At 49.2% G+C, this 16,025-nt stretch overlaps 1 protein-coding gene across 3 annotated transcripts in view; it reads left to right on the top strand.

Moving 5' to 3' along the window:
* The window catches only part of SLCO3A1 (solute carrier organic anion transporter family member 3A1), a 263,922-nt gene that overhangs the window by 222,255 nt on the left and 25,642 nt on the right, over positions 1 to 16,025 (top strand). For all 3 annotated transcript variants that reach the window (XM_072950745.1, XM_072950744.1, XM_072950743.1), the window contains exons 6-7: positions 3,557 to 3,755; positions 4,740 to 4,878. In XM_072950745.1, the coding sequence (XP_072806846.1) occupies positions 3,557 to 3,755; positions 4,740 to 4,878 (338 nt within the window). The remainder of the gene's footprint in view (positions 1 to 3,556; positions 3,756 to 4,739; positions 4,879 to 16,025) is intronic.

Here is a 16,025-nt window from a genome sequence, read left to right as displayed (position 1 = left end):
GCTCATCTGTTCTGAAAGTGCAGAGAAGGAGAGAGACGTGAAGATGGCCACTGAGGCTGTGACAAGTCTGGCCCAGCATTCGAGAGGGCTCCAGCCCCAAGGAACTGTCTTCTCTATTAAATAGGAGTAAATCATGTCCTGGGAGGGATGAGCATCTTTAACACTTCCTGTCCCTTCACAAAATAGCCAATAAACCAGTGTCAGGGTGCTGACCCATCATGAGTCATCGGGGAAACGCATATTTAAAACCACACCGAGATATACTGCATGTCCACCAGCCCGATGGTACCAAGTGTTGGTGAGGATGTGAAGCCACTGGAACTCTCGGGCACTGCTGGTGGGAGTGCAGCGTGGTACAAGCCCTTTGGAAAACTCTTTGTCAGTGCTTGTGAAAGCTGAAAGCATATGCTTATGCTGGGATCCAGCCATCCCACTTCTGGGCATATACCCAGCAGAAATGAGTATTTAGGTCCACTCATTTATATGTGCATAAGGGATAGCATCCTGAACCGCTTTCTGCATCATAGCCCCAAACTGGAAACAACCCCACTGTCTGTTGAGAGTAGAATGAGTAAATAAATTATAGGATGTTCATGCAGTGGACTGTCACATGGCATGAGAAAGCAGGAACACGGACACACGCCTCCATGTGGACGGATCTGACAGTTGAAAGACGTCAGACATAAAAGAGTGCATATTTATAAGAGTTAAAAAGAGAAAAAGTTAATTAAAATGATAGAGGGCAGAATGATGGTTACCCTTGGGGGTGTGGGGATGGGGGGGGCAGGGGCACCAGGAAGCCCCGGGAGCTGGTGGAGATGTTTTTAATATATACACAGATGCAAAAATTCATCAGTGTTCCCTTCAGCTCTGTGCACGTCACAGGACGTGATGTATCAATTTTGAAAAAATTAAAACCCTAGGACAATAACGTGGCCAGAGCCCAGCACCTCTTGCTGGGAGCTGCTAGAACAGCAGAAGCCTTATTTTTAACTTTTTTACTAATCGCTCTTTACCATCCTCTGTTTTAAATGTTTCTTCCAAAAGGTATTAACAAAATGCAGTCGACCCTTTAATACCTGTCTGACAGAGATACGGTAAAATGTGTCTCTCTATAATTAAAGTTACAACTTCTTCATTATACCTACCATCTCTCTCTCAGGTTTTGCCCTCCAGTGCCCAAAGAGTTTCTCTCCCCTCCTGATTTCTTTGCCTTACATTTTGATTACATTTGCACAGCTGCTTCAAAGTTGGGGCTGTGTTTTATTGCAGGATAGATTCCTAAGTTCTCTGTAGACAGACAAATCAATAGTCTTCAGGGAAGAAGGTCAAAAAACAGTCTCGCCTTCCTGCACCTGTTTCTTTCCCAGCGACTCTGTCTGTTACAGCGCTCGCCACAGGAGGCCCCTCTCCCTGTAGAGAGGCAGCCTGGTGACCCGTCTATTGGTCCATCCATGAGCTGGCAGTCCAGGCAGGCAGGGTGCGTGCCCTCTCCCTGTGCTCTGCCTGTGGCATCATCACTCTGATAGCATGGCCTCTGGAGGGCTGGCTGCAGGAGGGGCTGGCAGGAGGCCTGTAGGGGACATAGAGAGCCATGGGGCAGGGCTCATGGTCGAAAATGCTTAGTCAGTGGCTCCTGCAGACCTAGGGCGTGGGACCCACACAGTCATCCTGAGCCATCCATGTGCAGACACTGGGCCACTCACGGAGTCATCAGCAGAGGGGGCAGAGTTCAGAAAAGAGCAACACAGATAATTAAGGGCTGATGGCATTGATTTATGCGTGAAGATAAAAAGGACTCAATCTACATAGGTTAAGGTAATGAGGATGGAGTTTGGGGGAAGTTCTGATAACCACCTGCCTGCTAAGGCTGCACACACATCAGGCGGGGAGACGGGAGGCTGATGATGGCTAGGAGAAGAGGTGCCAAAAGTCTGTTGTTGCCATAGTTACCGTCATCACCAGGTGCCACTCCCCACTGCCTCTGATAGGAAATGGAACAAAATGCAGCCTGCTCTCTGGGCGTGGGCTGTGGTTGCCCATGTTCATTCACACAGATCCAGTCTGCTCGCTGTTTCCTTTATCCCGGAAATTATCCCTCTGTGCCAGCTGCTACGCTAGGCACAGGGCACCTGGACTGAGCAGGGTGGAAAGGATCCCAGGAGAGTGAGAGGGAACAAGAAAACGAGAAATACATGAGGCAGCTTCACATAGTGGGGAGAGCCACAAAACCAGTGAAACAGACACAGCAGGAAATCCCAGGGTGGGATTCAGATGGTGGGGTCTGGGAAGGCTTCTCTGATGAGGAAAGGGTCCAGCCACGTAAAGACATAGGGTAAGAATGTCCTAGAAGAGGGACCAGCAAGTGCAAAGACTAGGGGCCTGAAAGGTTTGGCCTGTTCCAGGGAGAGACGGGGAGGGCTGGGCATGGCTGGCTGGGGGGCAAGCATAGGGAGGCAAATGGGGGCCAGGTCATGAGGGTCATTTGGTCATTTCTGTGCCAGGACAAGAGAGAACAAAGCACAGATAATCCAAGAGCATCAGGTGCTACAGAGGTCCTGTGGGTTTTTTTTTTAAAAAGTGACTTGTGCTGTTTTCTTTGCAGAGCTCAGCCTCCCTGATTCTGTTTTTCTCACCTTAATATTATGATTAATTTGCATTCCCTTAGCACATACCAGCTGATTGATGTAGTCAGTTGACCTGGAGGTCTGTTGATTGGCAAGGAAGAGGGAACCTAAACTGGAAAATTGGCCATGCACAATTTAAATGGTAGATAAATGACACATGGTCATTTAAAGCTGAGTTTCAGATGAAGTGAATCAGATCAGGGCAAAACCAAACAGGAGATTGGAACCTTAGGATCCTTCGGTCCTCCTAAAATGCCGTGAGTCTCTGAGAATCAGAAATCACAGGTTTATGATCCTGCTGCCTTGCAGACAGCCCTGTTTGTAAGAGAGGGTAGGAAATTTTGCCAGTTACTCACCAGGAGGTACGGAACGTATTGATTTGATTGACTACTTCCAGAGAGGTCCGCGGAGCCGGTTAAAACACTGTCTCCACAGGCCAGTAAGTTCTGGGACCTTTGTGTAAACAGCCTCAGACCCTTCCTTGCCTAATTAGAAAAGGGGGAGAAAATCCCCAAGTGATCTTGTGTCCCAGACCTTCCTGCATCACCTCGAAAACACACCAAGAGCACATCACTGCCCCCTGATGCTTTCCTAGAATGTGCGTGCGTGTTCCCAGTCTGTGTCTCTTGTACCTTAGAAGCTGTTTTCCACACCCGCTATGGGTTTACCCATGAGGGTCCCCCACTTAGCACAGGAGGTGTATGACTTAGACACTAAGTTTTTACGTGTCTCCCCCCTCCCCGATTTTCTGTGAGCTCCTTGAGGTCCCTAACAGAGACTTCGGGGCACAGCAGAGGACATGCCACTGCAGTGGTGCAGCGAGAGTCCTGTCCACGCCGGGCCCCGCCCTGGGCCTGGCACCCACGTGTCTGCGGCGATTGGCCCCGCTTCCCCTGCTAACAGTTCCCGCCCCTCTGCTCTCTTCCCAGGGATGACTGCGATCCCATGTGCCTGTCTGGGAATCTTCCTGGGCGGCCTCCTGGTGAAGAAACTCAGCCTGTCTGCCCTCGGGGCCATCCGGATGGCCATGCTCGTCAACCTGGTGTCCACCGCTTGCTACGTCTCCTTCCTCTTCCTGGGCTGTGACACGGGCCCCGTGGCTGGGGTTACTGTTCCCTATGGAAACGCGTAAGTCCCAGGGAGGTCTTGCCTCCCCTGCCTGCTCAGGGAGGCCAGGGCTCTCTCTCTGGGGTAGGTTAATGGAGCCAGCTTTGTCCCTAGTGACAGTGAGTCAAGAAGCCAGTGATGCCACTGAATCTTAACTCCATGGGTCAGAGAATCCATTTGAACCTTCTGGGCGGAGAGGGCAGACTTCCACGCAGGGGCTGTCTCCCAGGGAGGCCAGGGGAGCCCTGGGGAAACAGTCAGATACTCAGTCCCCAGAGGACTCAAATTCCTATTTTTGGTGTCTGACTTTAGGAATGATGTGAAGATAGACAATAAAAATCAGTTTTATTTTAAACTTCAGAATAGACTTCAGTAACTCCTTAAACTATCAGAAGCTATCATTAGACTCATATAGTAATTACAGGGCAGGTATAGATAAGTGTGGGAGGGAGCTGGAGGGGGAGAAAGAGAAGGGAGGGAAGGAGGGAAGGAAGTTAGTTAGCTCTTATGGGACCACTTTTCTTATTACCAAGTTATTATCCCAAGACTGTGAACTAAAGTCAATCAGACCTGCCCTTAGAGGGAATCACAGAGTCCTATGTCCACCACCCATAGCTGTCCCCTTCTCTGCATGAGACTCTGAGGCTGCCTTGGGAATCCAGTCTGGAGCATTGAGGCTGCAGTATGGTTCACCTGTAGGAGACCAGTTCCTCTCCACACCAGTCTCCTCCTCCGAGCAGGTGCCAGGATTTCTCCCAAAGTTAAGTCAGAAGACACAGTAGAGCTGAGCTCATCTGCCACCCTGTAAGGTCAGATGGGCAGAATGGGAGAACATGGGCAGAGGCAGCTTCTGTATATCCATGCACAGTCCAGGCACCAGTGCCCCTTTGTCCCTTTATAACAACCACAATGGCATCATAACCACAGAGGGCAGAGGGCTGTTGCCTGGGGTTCCAGTGGAAGTCGACCTTTCTCTGATGGGTTCCATATTTCCATCTCTTCCAGCTCAGCGCCTGGCTCAGCCCTGGACCCCTACTCAACCTGCAATAAAAACTGTGAATGCCAAACTGATTCCTTCACTCCAGTGTGTGGGGCAGATGGCATCACCTACCTGTCTGCCTGCTTTGCTGGCTGCAACAGCACGGTACTGATGGTTTTCTGATGGGGTAGGGTGGGCAGGGGATCAGGCAGCCAGAGGCTTCAAACCCAAGGTGAAGGGCAAGAGTGGGCAAACACGCATGTTCCCTCAACTTTGTGCTCCTGTGCTGTGAATTTGTCTCAGCCTCTGCCTTGCTCTAGTGGAGAGGTCTCCATCAGCAGGATGGGAGGCCAGCCAGGCCATCCGGTTGATTCTTGCCAAATCAAATAGGCTTCCAAAAAGTGTCATTGAGCAACTGAAAGTAAAAATTCAAAGGAAACTGTATGGAGCCAGAGAAAAAGATTGTGGCTGAAAGCATTCACAAAAGGTGTCAGTGGAATAGGATGACTCCCTGGTAATGAGCTCCCCATCCACAGAGGTATGTAAAAAAAAAAGACTAGAAAACTATTTATGGGGGAAGACCTCTTCCAAACCTGAGATTGTATGACACTAACTCAGCCTCTTCTCTGCTCAGTTCCCTTTGTCTTTTTCTTCTCAACTAGATGCCCCCACGTTTTACCATCCTCTCACTATAGTTTTTTGGGGGAGTTTTTTGTTTGTTTTCTGGTTCTTTCCTTCTCAGCATGAATTATACACTTGGCTGTCAGCCTGCAGCTTTCCATATTCTCTGCATTAAAATCTGATGGTAAGGGACTGCTCACTGGGTCCCGCTGATCCCACCTTGCAGGTGTCTCTTGCACCTGCCCGTCTTCTGCATCTACACCACCACTGCCCTGGTGCAGACCCTCCTCTCTCTTGCTTGGACCAGTGTAGTAGTTGCCTCCCTGGCCTCACAACTCAGGATGGCCCCCTTCTGGTCTGTCTTCTGCATTGCAGCCAGAATGATTTCTGTAACACTGCATATGACCCTTTCTAATGCTACTATCAACTAGAAGATGAGATCTAGGCACTAAGTTAGGTTCATATGTGTCTTCAGCACATGTCTGTCCTCAGCCAGGCTCTTTATCTGTGCTTTCTTTCAGTTTGTGGTCTTCAGCTTTCCCCATACAAGGTGAGTTGGACAGCTCCTACTCACCTGTCAAGACCCTTCTCAAATGGCCCCTCCTCTGTGAAACCATCCCTGCCCTCCTTTTCTTTCAGATTCTTGCCTCTGCAAGAGGTATCTGTCTCTTCTGGAGGTGGTTTTCTCATTTCATTACAGTGATCTGCTGAAAATGTTTGTCATCTGCTCTGATCTGTGAGTTTCCGGAGCAAGAAACATCCACAGTGCTCCATAAATGTCCAGAATGCAGAGATGGAAAGGAAGATAAGAAGGCAGCTGAGTGGCTGCTTTCAGGGATCTTACATTTGAAATCCTTGGTTTCCTCCCCCTTTCCACATCCTGCATCTTTGGGAGGAGCAGTGATATCTCTGAAGGAAGAAAAATTGATCATTTATTTTCATTTCCAAAGATTTCATTTTTCTGTACATTTAACATTTAGATTCTCGGCCAGCTATTAACATTTTTCTATAGAGAAAGTAAATCACCCTAGGAGGGGGTGGGGAGGAACTGATTTTTCAAATTAGATGATAAAGCAGTTTCTTTATATGAGTGGAAATGAATTTTAAAATAGGGACGGGACCTTGAGAACAGCTAAAATAAAAACATAAGCTATTCTTTTTCACAACAATTTCATTAACAGTTTAATATCCAGAGAGTTATATTATAAGTCATTTTTGGTTACTGTGCTGTTAGAATTACTGACTCAGAATAGGCTAGTATCCCAAGCCAAAAGCTGTCTCTATTCCAGAGCATTCTCTGACCAAAAAATGGTCTTAAAAAATGCATGTCCCCTGATCTTGCATGGACAAGAGTCTTATTGCATGAGAGCCTCACTGGGCCCATGTTTGCTTCTGGCTGCTGAAACAGCACACTGCGGAATGCAATTATCATCAGAGGGCAAGCTTCTCTGCTCCCCTCTGGGTGTATTGTTTATTCCCCAGACACCTGTCTTTCCTTCGCATTACTGGAGGCTTCACATTGTCTGCTGGGATGCAGGAAAGCAGAGGTTACATCCCCTGCAATTACAAGGTAGAGATTGAGAAAGCCCCAGGGCTGGGGTGGGGGTAATATTCCTCCCCATGGAAACAGATCTCTGGATGCCCTGGCTTCCAATAGATGGATGAGGGCTTTGGGGCCACGGAGCCACGCATATCCTGGAAAGGGGTCCTTGTGACAGGCCCTGAAAACAACCACCACCGTAAAACTTGCAACGGCAGCAAACTTTCCTGAGAGCCTCCGTGGGCCGGGTGACAGGGCCTTCCACGTGTCACTCATGGCCCGTGGCAGCTTGGCCCAGAGACAAAGGAATCTCAGGCGATGATCCAAAAATGAGCAAAAAGCAATTTCAGTCTTTTAAGGTAGTTTGAGAAAAGGCCAAAATGTGGATTATATTCCTGGTTCTGCTTACTCCCTCCTCGTCTCCCTCTTCCCTTCTTGTCTCCAGGCTTCCCACCTCAGGAAAAAAAAAACAAAAAAAAACTCTTCCACAAACTGAAAGAAGAGCAGCTGCTTTCAAGGAACCTAGAGCTGAAATCTTGTGTTTCCATCTCTCTTCCCTCTTTCCCCTTTTCATATTTATTCCTTCACCGTCCACTGGAGTCCCCTGCCTTTCCCAGTGGGAACGCAGCCCTTTTCCCACCCACACCCCCAGCCCCACGGGTGTTATCTCCCTCACCCTCCCGGCAGCCTTGCTTCCTGTGCCCAAGGGCTCAGAGGACGTGGTGGTGCTGGTGTTGAAACGTAGGGTGTGCCCAGTGCCAGTCCCAGTGTCTTCCTCTGACTCTGTGACTCCCTTCTTTACGATCCCTGCCTTTTTCCTAACAGAAAAGCTCTCCAGGCATCCACCCTACAGTCGGGACATTGTGCCTTCACAGTCTGCTCCTGCTGCCTCTCCAGCCTCAGCCGCCCAACTCCGCGCCCACCTCTTGAAGAACCACTTGCTCTGTCAGATTTCTTAGGGTTCACCCAACACACTCATCTCTCTCTAACCCCCAGACCTTTGTACATGCTGTTTGCTTTATCAGGGCTAATCTTCCCCCAAGCCCTTCCGATGCCTAACACCTCCTTATCCACCTCGGAGACACCTCCTCCCACCTTCTCCCTTCCTCCAGCGTTGCACTGGCACCCCTCCTGCAGGGGCTCCAGCACCTGCTCTCTCCCAGCAAGCTTTTGCTGCCCACCCCCACCCAGTCAAATAGCCTGGGTCCTCCTGCATCTCCCTCACTGGGCTCCAGCGTCCCGGGATAGGGTTCTGCTGTGGACCCCTGCATTCTCAGTGTTAGCTGTGGCTCTGGATAAAGGCCCCAGGCTTCCTGCACACCTGACTGGTAACCCTGTGCCGACCTCAGGGAGCCCCAGGGAGCCACGGGCGGTTATACCACAACTAGCAGGCAGGTAGGTTGGCTGGTGTAGATTTCAGTACTAGACACCTCATCCGTGCTCATCTCTCACACTTGATAGCTTCCATCAAGACCTGCGAAAATTTCCACCAACTTGATGAGAGGCGAGTAAGTCATGGATGAAACCGTTCTGACTGTTAGCAGATCTGGTTCCCCTCAGCGGTTTCCTGATGTTAGATTTCCCTTCCTGCCTTGGTTTGGGTTTTGTTTTTTGTTTTCTTATCTCGTGTCTCCTTGAGTGATAGCGATGGAAATTTCCAGAATGGCATGTAGTCTACACTGTCTAATTCCTCTCATTGCATGTGACCAGGAGGGGTGACGGGAAAGATTGCAAGTTAAATTCAGAAGCTTCCTTTGGCATGACTGTTTTGCCCAGATTGTTTCCGTACCGTTCACTCTCAGAATTATTCCGACAGAAAGCATGTTGGTAGCTGCCGACTGACGGCTGCAAGTTGTAGCCCTTTGATGTGCTGAATCATTGACTTAGAAAAAGCTTCTATCAGCCACCAATGGGATGTTGAAAGTCAGCACAAGTCCAGCACAGCAGTTTACAGGGGATCTAATCTATCCCTCCATCCAGGCAATGATACTTATTGAGTTCCTGTTGAGCAGAGCCCTGAGTAGGTGCTATGATGAGGGAGGGCGGAGGGGATGCTTGCGGGAGGCTCCTTGTTCAGTGTTGTGGTTCCCTGTCCTGGCTGAATGTTTGGGAGCTTTAAAAATACGTCTGAGCTCTGTCTGCAGAGATTTTGATTTCCTTGTTCTGCAGTGGGACCCAGCCATCAGTTTTTTTAAATACGCCCTTCCTCCATCAGTGTTTTTGGTGTGTAACCAAGGTTGAGAACCACTGTGTGGTGCTGACAGTTTGGGCTGCATCATTCTTTGTTGTGGGAACTGTCCTGTGGTCCAGAGACTATCTGACTGCATCCCTGGGGCTTTACCCACCATAAACCAGTAGCATCACCCTCCCCTGCCAGACACCACTGGGGAAGTCACCAATGCCTCCAGATATTTCCATAGATCCCTGGAGGGACAGAATGCCCCCCAGTTGGGAACCACTGCTGTAGTCAAAGGAATGAGCGCTTAAAATTTTCTAGAAACAGGGTGGCATCTGAGCTGACACGGAGCATTCATCCTTCAGTCTACTTTCCCTTCTCACCACTGCTGGACTCACCCACTGTAGAAACCAAGCTGGAGATGAGACGTGCCATAGCAGCGTAGACGTTCCAGCAGAAGAAACACATGGCTCAATTACACACCGTCTCTGCCCTGCAGGTGTATTTACCGAGGCCGAACCAAGGTTTAACAGCCCAGGGTATTTCATAAACAAGTCTAGGCCATCGGCCTTTCTGTGAAAGGTGGGTGGGAATTAACGTGGCGCCTGTACCCCTGTGGGGCAGCAGGTGGCTGGAGCTGAGAAGAGGCTGACACTTTAGACAAGACGTTTGATCTCCACTTAGCCACAGCCCCCACCACTGCACCCCTTACTAAACCTGGACCATTTTTCTTACCTGTTTCCTAATGATCCCCCAGAGCTATAATTTACAAATCCTCTAGTATCACCTGGCCCCATTTGCCAGAACAGATTTAAAAGTCTGTCTTTATCCTGGTGATGGCTTGTCAGAAAGGACTTGTGAATATTCTGAAATGAAGCCCAGTGGGGCCATTGCCACCCAGGGCACCTCATATATCTCAGGCCCTGGGCTTGACATGAGAAATGAAGAGATGAATAAGGTGAGGAGATCATGTTTATTATAAGATGAGATGCGATATATTAATAGAGTTCTGGACACGGGAACACCCAAGAGCAGCAGCTGATATGGCCTTACATGTTTACAACGTAATGCTAAGTGAAAAGAGCACATTATAGAACAATATCTAGATTATGGTTCCTTTGAGTAAAGAAAAAGATAAATCTAAATATTTGTGTATCTTTGCATGGAAAAAATTGGAAGGATATACCATCTGTTACCTATAATGTTCATAGAACATTGTCTCGGACTAGGGACTGAAAACTTAATTTTTATATATTTCTTTACCTTTTTCTGTATTTCTCAATTGTCTAAAATGAACATGCATTCCTTTTCTAATAAGGAAAAAAATTATTAAAAAAAAAAAAAACTCCAGCATTAAAGGTCAGGTGGTTACAGTCTAATAGAAGGAAACCGGTATGTAGGGAAATTAGTGAACTTGGAGCCTTATGCCTGCTTGGGTGCAGGGCCGAGTGGGGCTGGAAGGAAGGATTGTGGGCGTTATCTCCTGGAGGAGGAGCAGGGGCAGGGCCGGCCTTCATCCGCGGAGAATGCGTGGTATCCGCCTGGTGGATAGGACAGAAGGACGTCCCAGGATGCAGTGTGTGTGTGAGCACGCAGGCGGCGGGGAGGCCGGAACCTCGGGACAGGGGCAAGGATTTGGTCTAGAGGAGGGAGAGAGAAAGCTAGACAGAGGGGCCTGGTGTGCATGCTGAGCTGCAGCCGCATCCTTCCCCTCTGTGCCCTGCCCACGCTTCCCACCTGAGATGGAGCAAAGAGCGAGCGAGCCCCGCGCTCCTGGAGAACAGCCCTTTCCTCCCCCTCCACAGGAGGTAATTAAGGCTTGGGATGCGTGTGGTTCAGGTTATGGGGGTGAAAGGCGGATGGAGGTCTTGTTTTGAGCACAGTTTTCCTCCCTGGCCATTATCCTTCAGCCGGTGACCCTGCAAGGGAACGAGAGCATGTTTCTTCTTGCCGTGTTTCAATATCCTCTTTGCCTTGAGGTGCGCAGGTTGCGTGTGATGCTCTTTATGACAAGCTCTGAGGTCTTCGCCTGGAAATAGCAGTTTAGGTTGGGCCAGTGAGGTGAAGAGATTCTAAGCCACAAAGAGACAGTAACAGATGACAGCAGAATGTCTGGGGAACTTCACTGAGTCATGAAAGGCCCCATAAATGTCCAGAACACAGAGGAGGACGTTGTCATTCAGAGGAAGATGCCCCAGCTGTTGTGGTCCTGGCTCAGTTCTTCGCCCTCTGGGTCATCAGACAAAAGGAGGACAGAGGGTTGTGTGTGTCAGCACTCCCCCTAGCAAACCCCCTTCCCGAACTACAGGACTAGGGCCGGACATTTAATAGAAACTGTCATTTCTTCCTAGTAATTGAATACATTTCAGAAAGAAAACCAAAAACAGTATTCCAGGATGTTGGCAGAGGCTCTCTACCTTTCAGGTTTTCACAGGCTTGTAATACAGATAACATCATCCGCCCCGCCACACACCTGTCCCCTTAGAAAACTAATTTTTTTTTACCTAGAAATTAGTTGTATGTGTGCAATTAATAGGAATTGACCCACCGGTGTTGTATGGGGCCGGGGGGAGGAACCCAAACAAAAACAACTTTATTTGCCAGATGTTTTTGAAACACTGCAGAGGCGTATTTTCTTGTAATACAAGCTGTCAAAATAGCATGGTTGTGATTTCCTTCATCAATAGAAAACGAATCCAAGATTCCAGGGAGTCATTTTTCTCTTTATTGTAATTATGTATCCCCATCATTGCAGGTGAATAGAAACATTTCTCAATTTAAACGAGTGACTGAGTGTAGACCAAGAGTATGATCTTCAATGACTGGGCTCTTCTTTATTCGTTGATTTCTTCTTAGTTTTTTTCACGTTTTGTAGTTTTTAATTTTGTAATAGATGATAACATTTGTATGATTCAAAAACCAAAAACTTTGAAAAGGAGGGAGTGGAAATCCTCCTCTCCGCTTCTGTCTCCTGTTCACCCACTTTCCAACCTACTCCTCTGCCCAACGGGTAGTTACTGTTAGTATCTTGTATATCCAACTGGATTCTCATACGCAGCTAAGATCTTATTCTGTAGCTTTTATTTGTGGGGTTTTTTTGTTGTCAGCAATTTATCTTGGTGTTCTTCCCGTATTAGGACGTAAAGAGCGCTCTCATACCATTTTTACAGCTATGTGATCTTCCATTATATGGACCTATTGGAATGATCTACCCAATCCTTGTGGACGGGCGTTCAGATGACTGCAAAACCTGTAGCTCTTGCAAACAGCATTGTGACTCAAATTGTCCTTCCCTCATTTTGTGCCTGGGCAAGTCTGTCTGTAGGGTGAATTCTTACAGAATTTACAAGCCAGTCCCACTCTGTCCTCCAGGTCACCACTGCTTCCAAACCTTGTCACGCCTGTCCCTCTGGGAGCCCTGTGGTCATCTGATAATCAACAGGTCACACTTATTTCTGGGAAAGCTAGATCCTCCCACCCAACCCGTGGCTCCGGGCAGAGAACCCAACTCTCACAGAGGCAATGGGGACTCCCTTCCTCCCCAGAGCATGGCGAGCTGGGAAGACACTCCTTTGCGATGGGGATGGAAAATTGGACATTTATCAGGTCAGGAGTGGTAAACTGATCTCTTGGAGCCTGGTGTACTTTCTTAATAGTTAAATATATTGGGGACTGCCCAGGTCCCACTTCATTCAAGTCGTGACAGCCTACAGGCAGGTGCCACGGTCCATCTTTATTTTGGACCGGCCCCAGGAGACCATTATGCACAGACAGGGTGAGAATTAGCCTCTATCATCTCCTTAATTAAAGTGGGTCGTTCCTTCATACCCAGGTTATCTCTGTATTTTCAAACTTACTACTGCTCGGAGCTTTTGCAGGTCTAGGGTTCCCCACTTAGACACTCAGTTAATATCCGCTGAAGGGTTCTCTCGTTACTTCCTTCTCATTTGGGATCATAGTGTGAAACCCCATTGGCAGAAAGTCCCCTCTTCCAGTTACGCACCCTGGGGTGATTATTCCCGCCCCTCTGGGACGTCAGGGTGGAAGTGTCTTCCCTAACAACCGCCTTATGTGCCCAGAGCCCTCAGCAGCTCCTCTAGCACAGTGGCCATGTGAAATGAGACAGAAATAAGACGCCTTTATCTCAGTGATTACACAGCCCATCTAGTAAATGAACATGTCCAGAAAGGCAGCGTCCTGTGAACCAAGTGAGTAGATGCTGGGGCTGAGCCACCATGGAGGCAAAGGGAAAATGTGAGAGCACAGAGCCAGGGGGGAGGGATGGGACACAAACGGGCCCAGGGCAGCCCAGGCCGACTGGACAAGAATGAGGCACTAGTGGGGTTACTGACACCCACAACCAGCCGGCAACCAGTGATGATGCTGGCCTGCTGGTGCTGGGGAGAGAAGCTGGAGATGGATGGGTCCCTCCCAAAGGCTGTAGGCAACACTGTACTTCTTTTTTCAGATTTAATATATTTGATGGAGCCATCATATTCCTAAGGGGATATGTGAATCAGAACTCAGTTCCTGGGGTACTTGGCTAAACAAGACCATAGCCATCCACGAGGTGCCTATTCCCTGTTTATACCTGATCATGCTTTGAGTCCATGTGGTTCTAAGGACCCCAGTCCCAAATCTCTTTTAGGGATCAAAACTACGGTGGTCTCTGTCCTTATTAGTCTTACGGTCATGAGGAAGATGATTTTGACATCTGAGAGGGGGTAGGACAAGAATTACCACCTGGTATCTAGAGAGTTAACAGGGTGTCATTTCTAAGGCAAGAGATGTAGAGGGAAGGGAGACTGGGGCCAGAGGTATATGTATCTGTCAGAGTTTGGTCAAAACAGCACCTGCAAGTCTTTTGGAAATAAAGGGTTTAGTACAGGAATTAGAGCTTACATGAATGTGGAGGCATTGGGGAATTAAGATCTGGAAGAAGTGAGATAAAGGATTGGAGAACAGTCACTCACCCCATCCATGAAGCACCAGCTCAGGTGGGAAAGTCGAGGCTTGTGGGAAATTCCCAAGAATCTGTGCTCAGGCGGCTGCTCAGTGTGATGAAGGGGACGCTCAGGGAAGGATCTGGGGAAGCAGGTCAACAAGCCTGCGTTCAAGTCAGCAGAGGTGGGCACGGAGCCCCTGTTGGCAGCAGGGCACTCAGGAAAGAAGGCAGGTGCACATAGGGATGCTGGGACCAGTGAGCACCTCCTGGGCACCTCTGTTTCTGACCATCTGAGAGTAGCAGTCTCTGCTTCAGTTCTACCTTCCAAACCTTGCCCACATTCCCCTCCTCATCCATACAAGGAAAGGAATGCTAAGGAAATAGTTACCCGCCGTGGCTGGAAAAGTAGTGCGAATGCAGAATCCCGCACAAGGTTTTCATCCCTGAAGTCGAGGTCGGTTGTCTCAGCATGCTCGGAATCTTAGGAAGGGGCCTCCCAAGTGGGTCTTGGAGGGATATGGGCTAGAGATTAAATTTAGGAGGGTCATCAGAAAGCACACAGAGGTAAAATGACCTAGGGAAGAGTGTGGGATGAGAAGGGAAGAAAGTCCTGACCAGAGCCCCGAGGAACCCCAGGATTTTAAGGTAGGAGCTGGGGAAGGTGCAGAAGGAGCAACCAGAGATGGAAGAAGGAAACCAGACAGCAAGCGAGCGAACGAGCAGTGGGAGCCAAGGAGGGGGTCACAGGCACTCGCTCTGGGCGCGCCAGGAAGAGAGAAATGGGTGGTGGGGTTGGGCCGCGCAGGCCACTGGCGAGCTTAGCTCGTCTGATCCATATGTGTGGGGACCCAAGCCAGCTGGAGTAAGTTGAGAGAATGGTAGAAGGGGACTGTGGAGTGATGATGGTGAACAGCTAGAAGTTTTGCTATGAAGTCGGCATCGGGGGAGGAGCAGTTTCCTCTCTCCTGGGGGAGAAGTGGCATTTTCAGTTTGAACTGGGGAGAAGCCCTGCTCCTTAATAAAAGCAGAGGAAGATCTGTTCACTTAGGCATTCTAAAACCATCTGCTGAGTTTCCTCTGCTGTGTCTCGGTGCTGTGCTATGAGACAGTGCTCTGTAAATCACACATAAGACACGTTCTTATCCCGGAGCACAAAGTCTCCTCCCGGAGGACCAGAAGGGGTTCTGCCCGAGGGGTGCAGAGTGTGCCCTCATGGAGGGGGAGTGCGGCTCTGCCAGGGGAGGCCCCCAGATGGAGGAGATGTTAGCACTGGACTTTGAAGAAGAGCTAAATGTCTCCAGGCAGAGCTATATGGAAAGGGACAAAGGGGCAGGGCCTTAGCACCTTTCAGGGAATGACTAGGTGCTGTACTGGGGCCATTTACACGAAGGCACATGCTCTGGGCAGGTGGCTTAGGAAGAAGGGTCCAACCCCATGGAGTGTCTCCCCCCAACTTCCCACGGATAAAAGCACCTGCACAGGACACAGCCACACAGGACTGAGGGAGCACAGAAAGGCTTGGGACGCACATGAAAGCATCCCACGTAGCTTTATGGGCTAAGAAAACCCGCATTTGTATGTCCTGTGGAGAAAGAAAAAGAGAAGGAGAAGGAGGGTAGGAACAGAGATGGGGGAGAGGGGCTGAGGAGGAGAGATGTAGAAGCCAAAGGGGATTTGTTGGACCCTCAGGGGGATTTACCTCGGTGTGTGCTCTGAAAGCCAAGCAGTCCTGGAAAGAAAAGTGATGAATCATTTATGATTGTTTTCATTTTGTATTCATTAAAGGCTTCGGCACGATTATTATCGAACCTTAATTGCCTTGGCCACTGGCTCGGCACTTCCTCTCCCAGCCCCTGCTCCTCCCTTTGCCATCAGAAATTCCTGGAGCGTGAGCCAGGACCATGCCGGGGAGCCGGGGCGGCCGGGCGAGAATCCACCCGAAGATCAAATGGAATTCAGCCGCTTTTCTTTCTCCTCTCTGATCATATATTAATAAATGTGTCTCGCTGGGCTTCAGCTCGCTCCCCCTG

The sequence above is a fragment of the Vicugna pacos genome, chromosome 27, assembly GCF_048564905.1.
Source record: "Vicugna pacos chromosome 27, VicPac4, whole genome shotgun sequence".
NCBI classification, from domain to species: Eukaryota; Metazoa; Chordata; class Mammalia; order Artiodactyla; family Camelidae; genus Vicugna; species Vicugna pacos.
The sequence above is the reverse complement of the archived record's forward strand: the minus strand, read 5'-3'. Positions and strand labels throughout refer to the sequence as shown.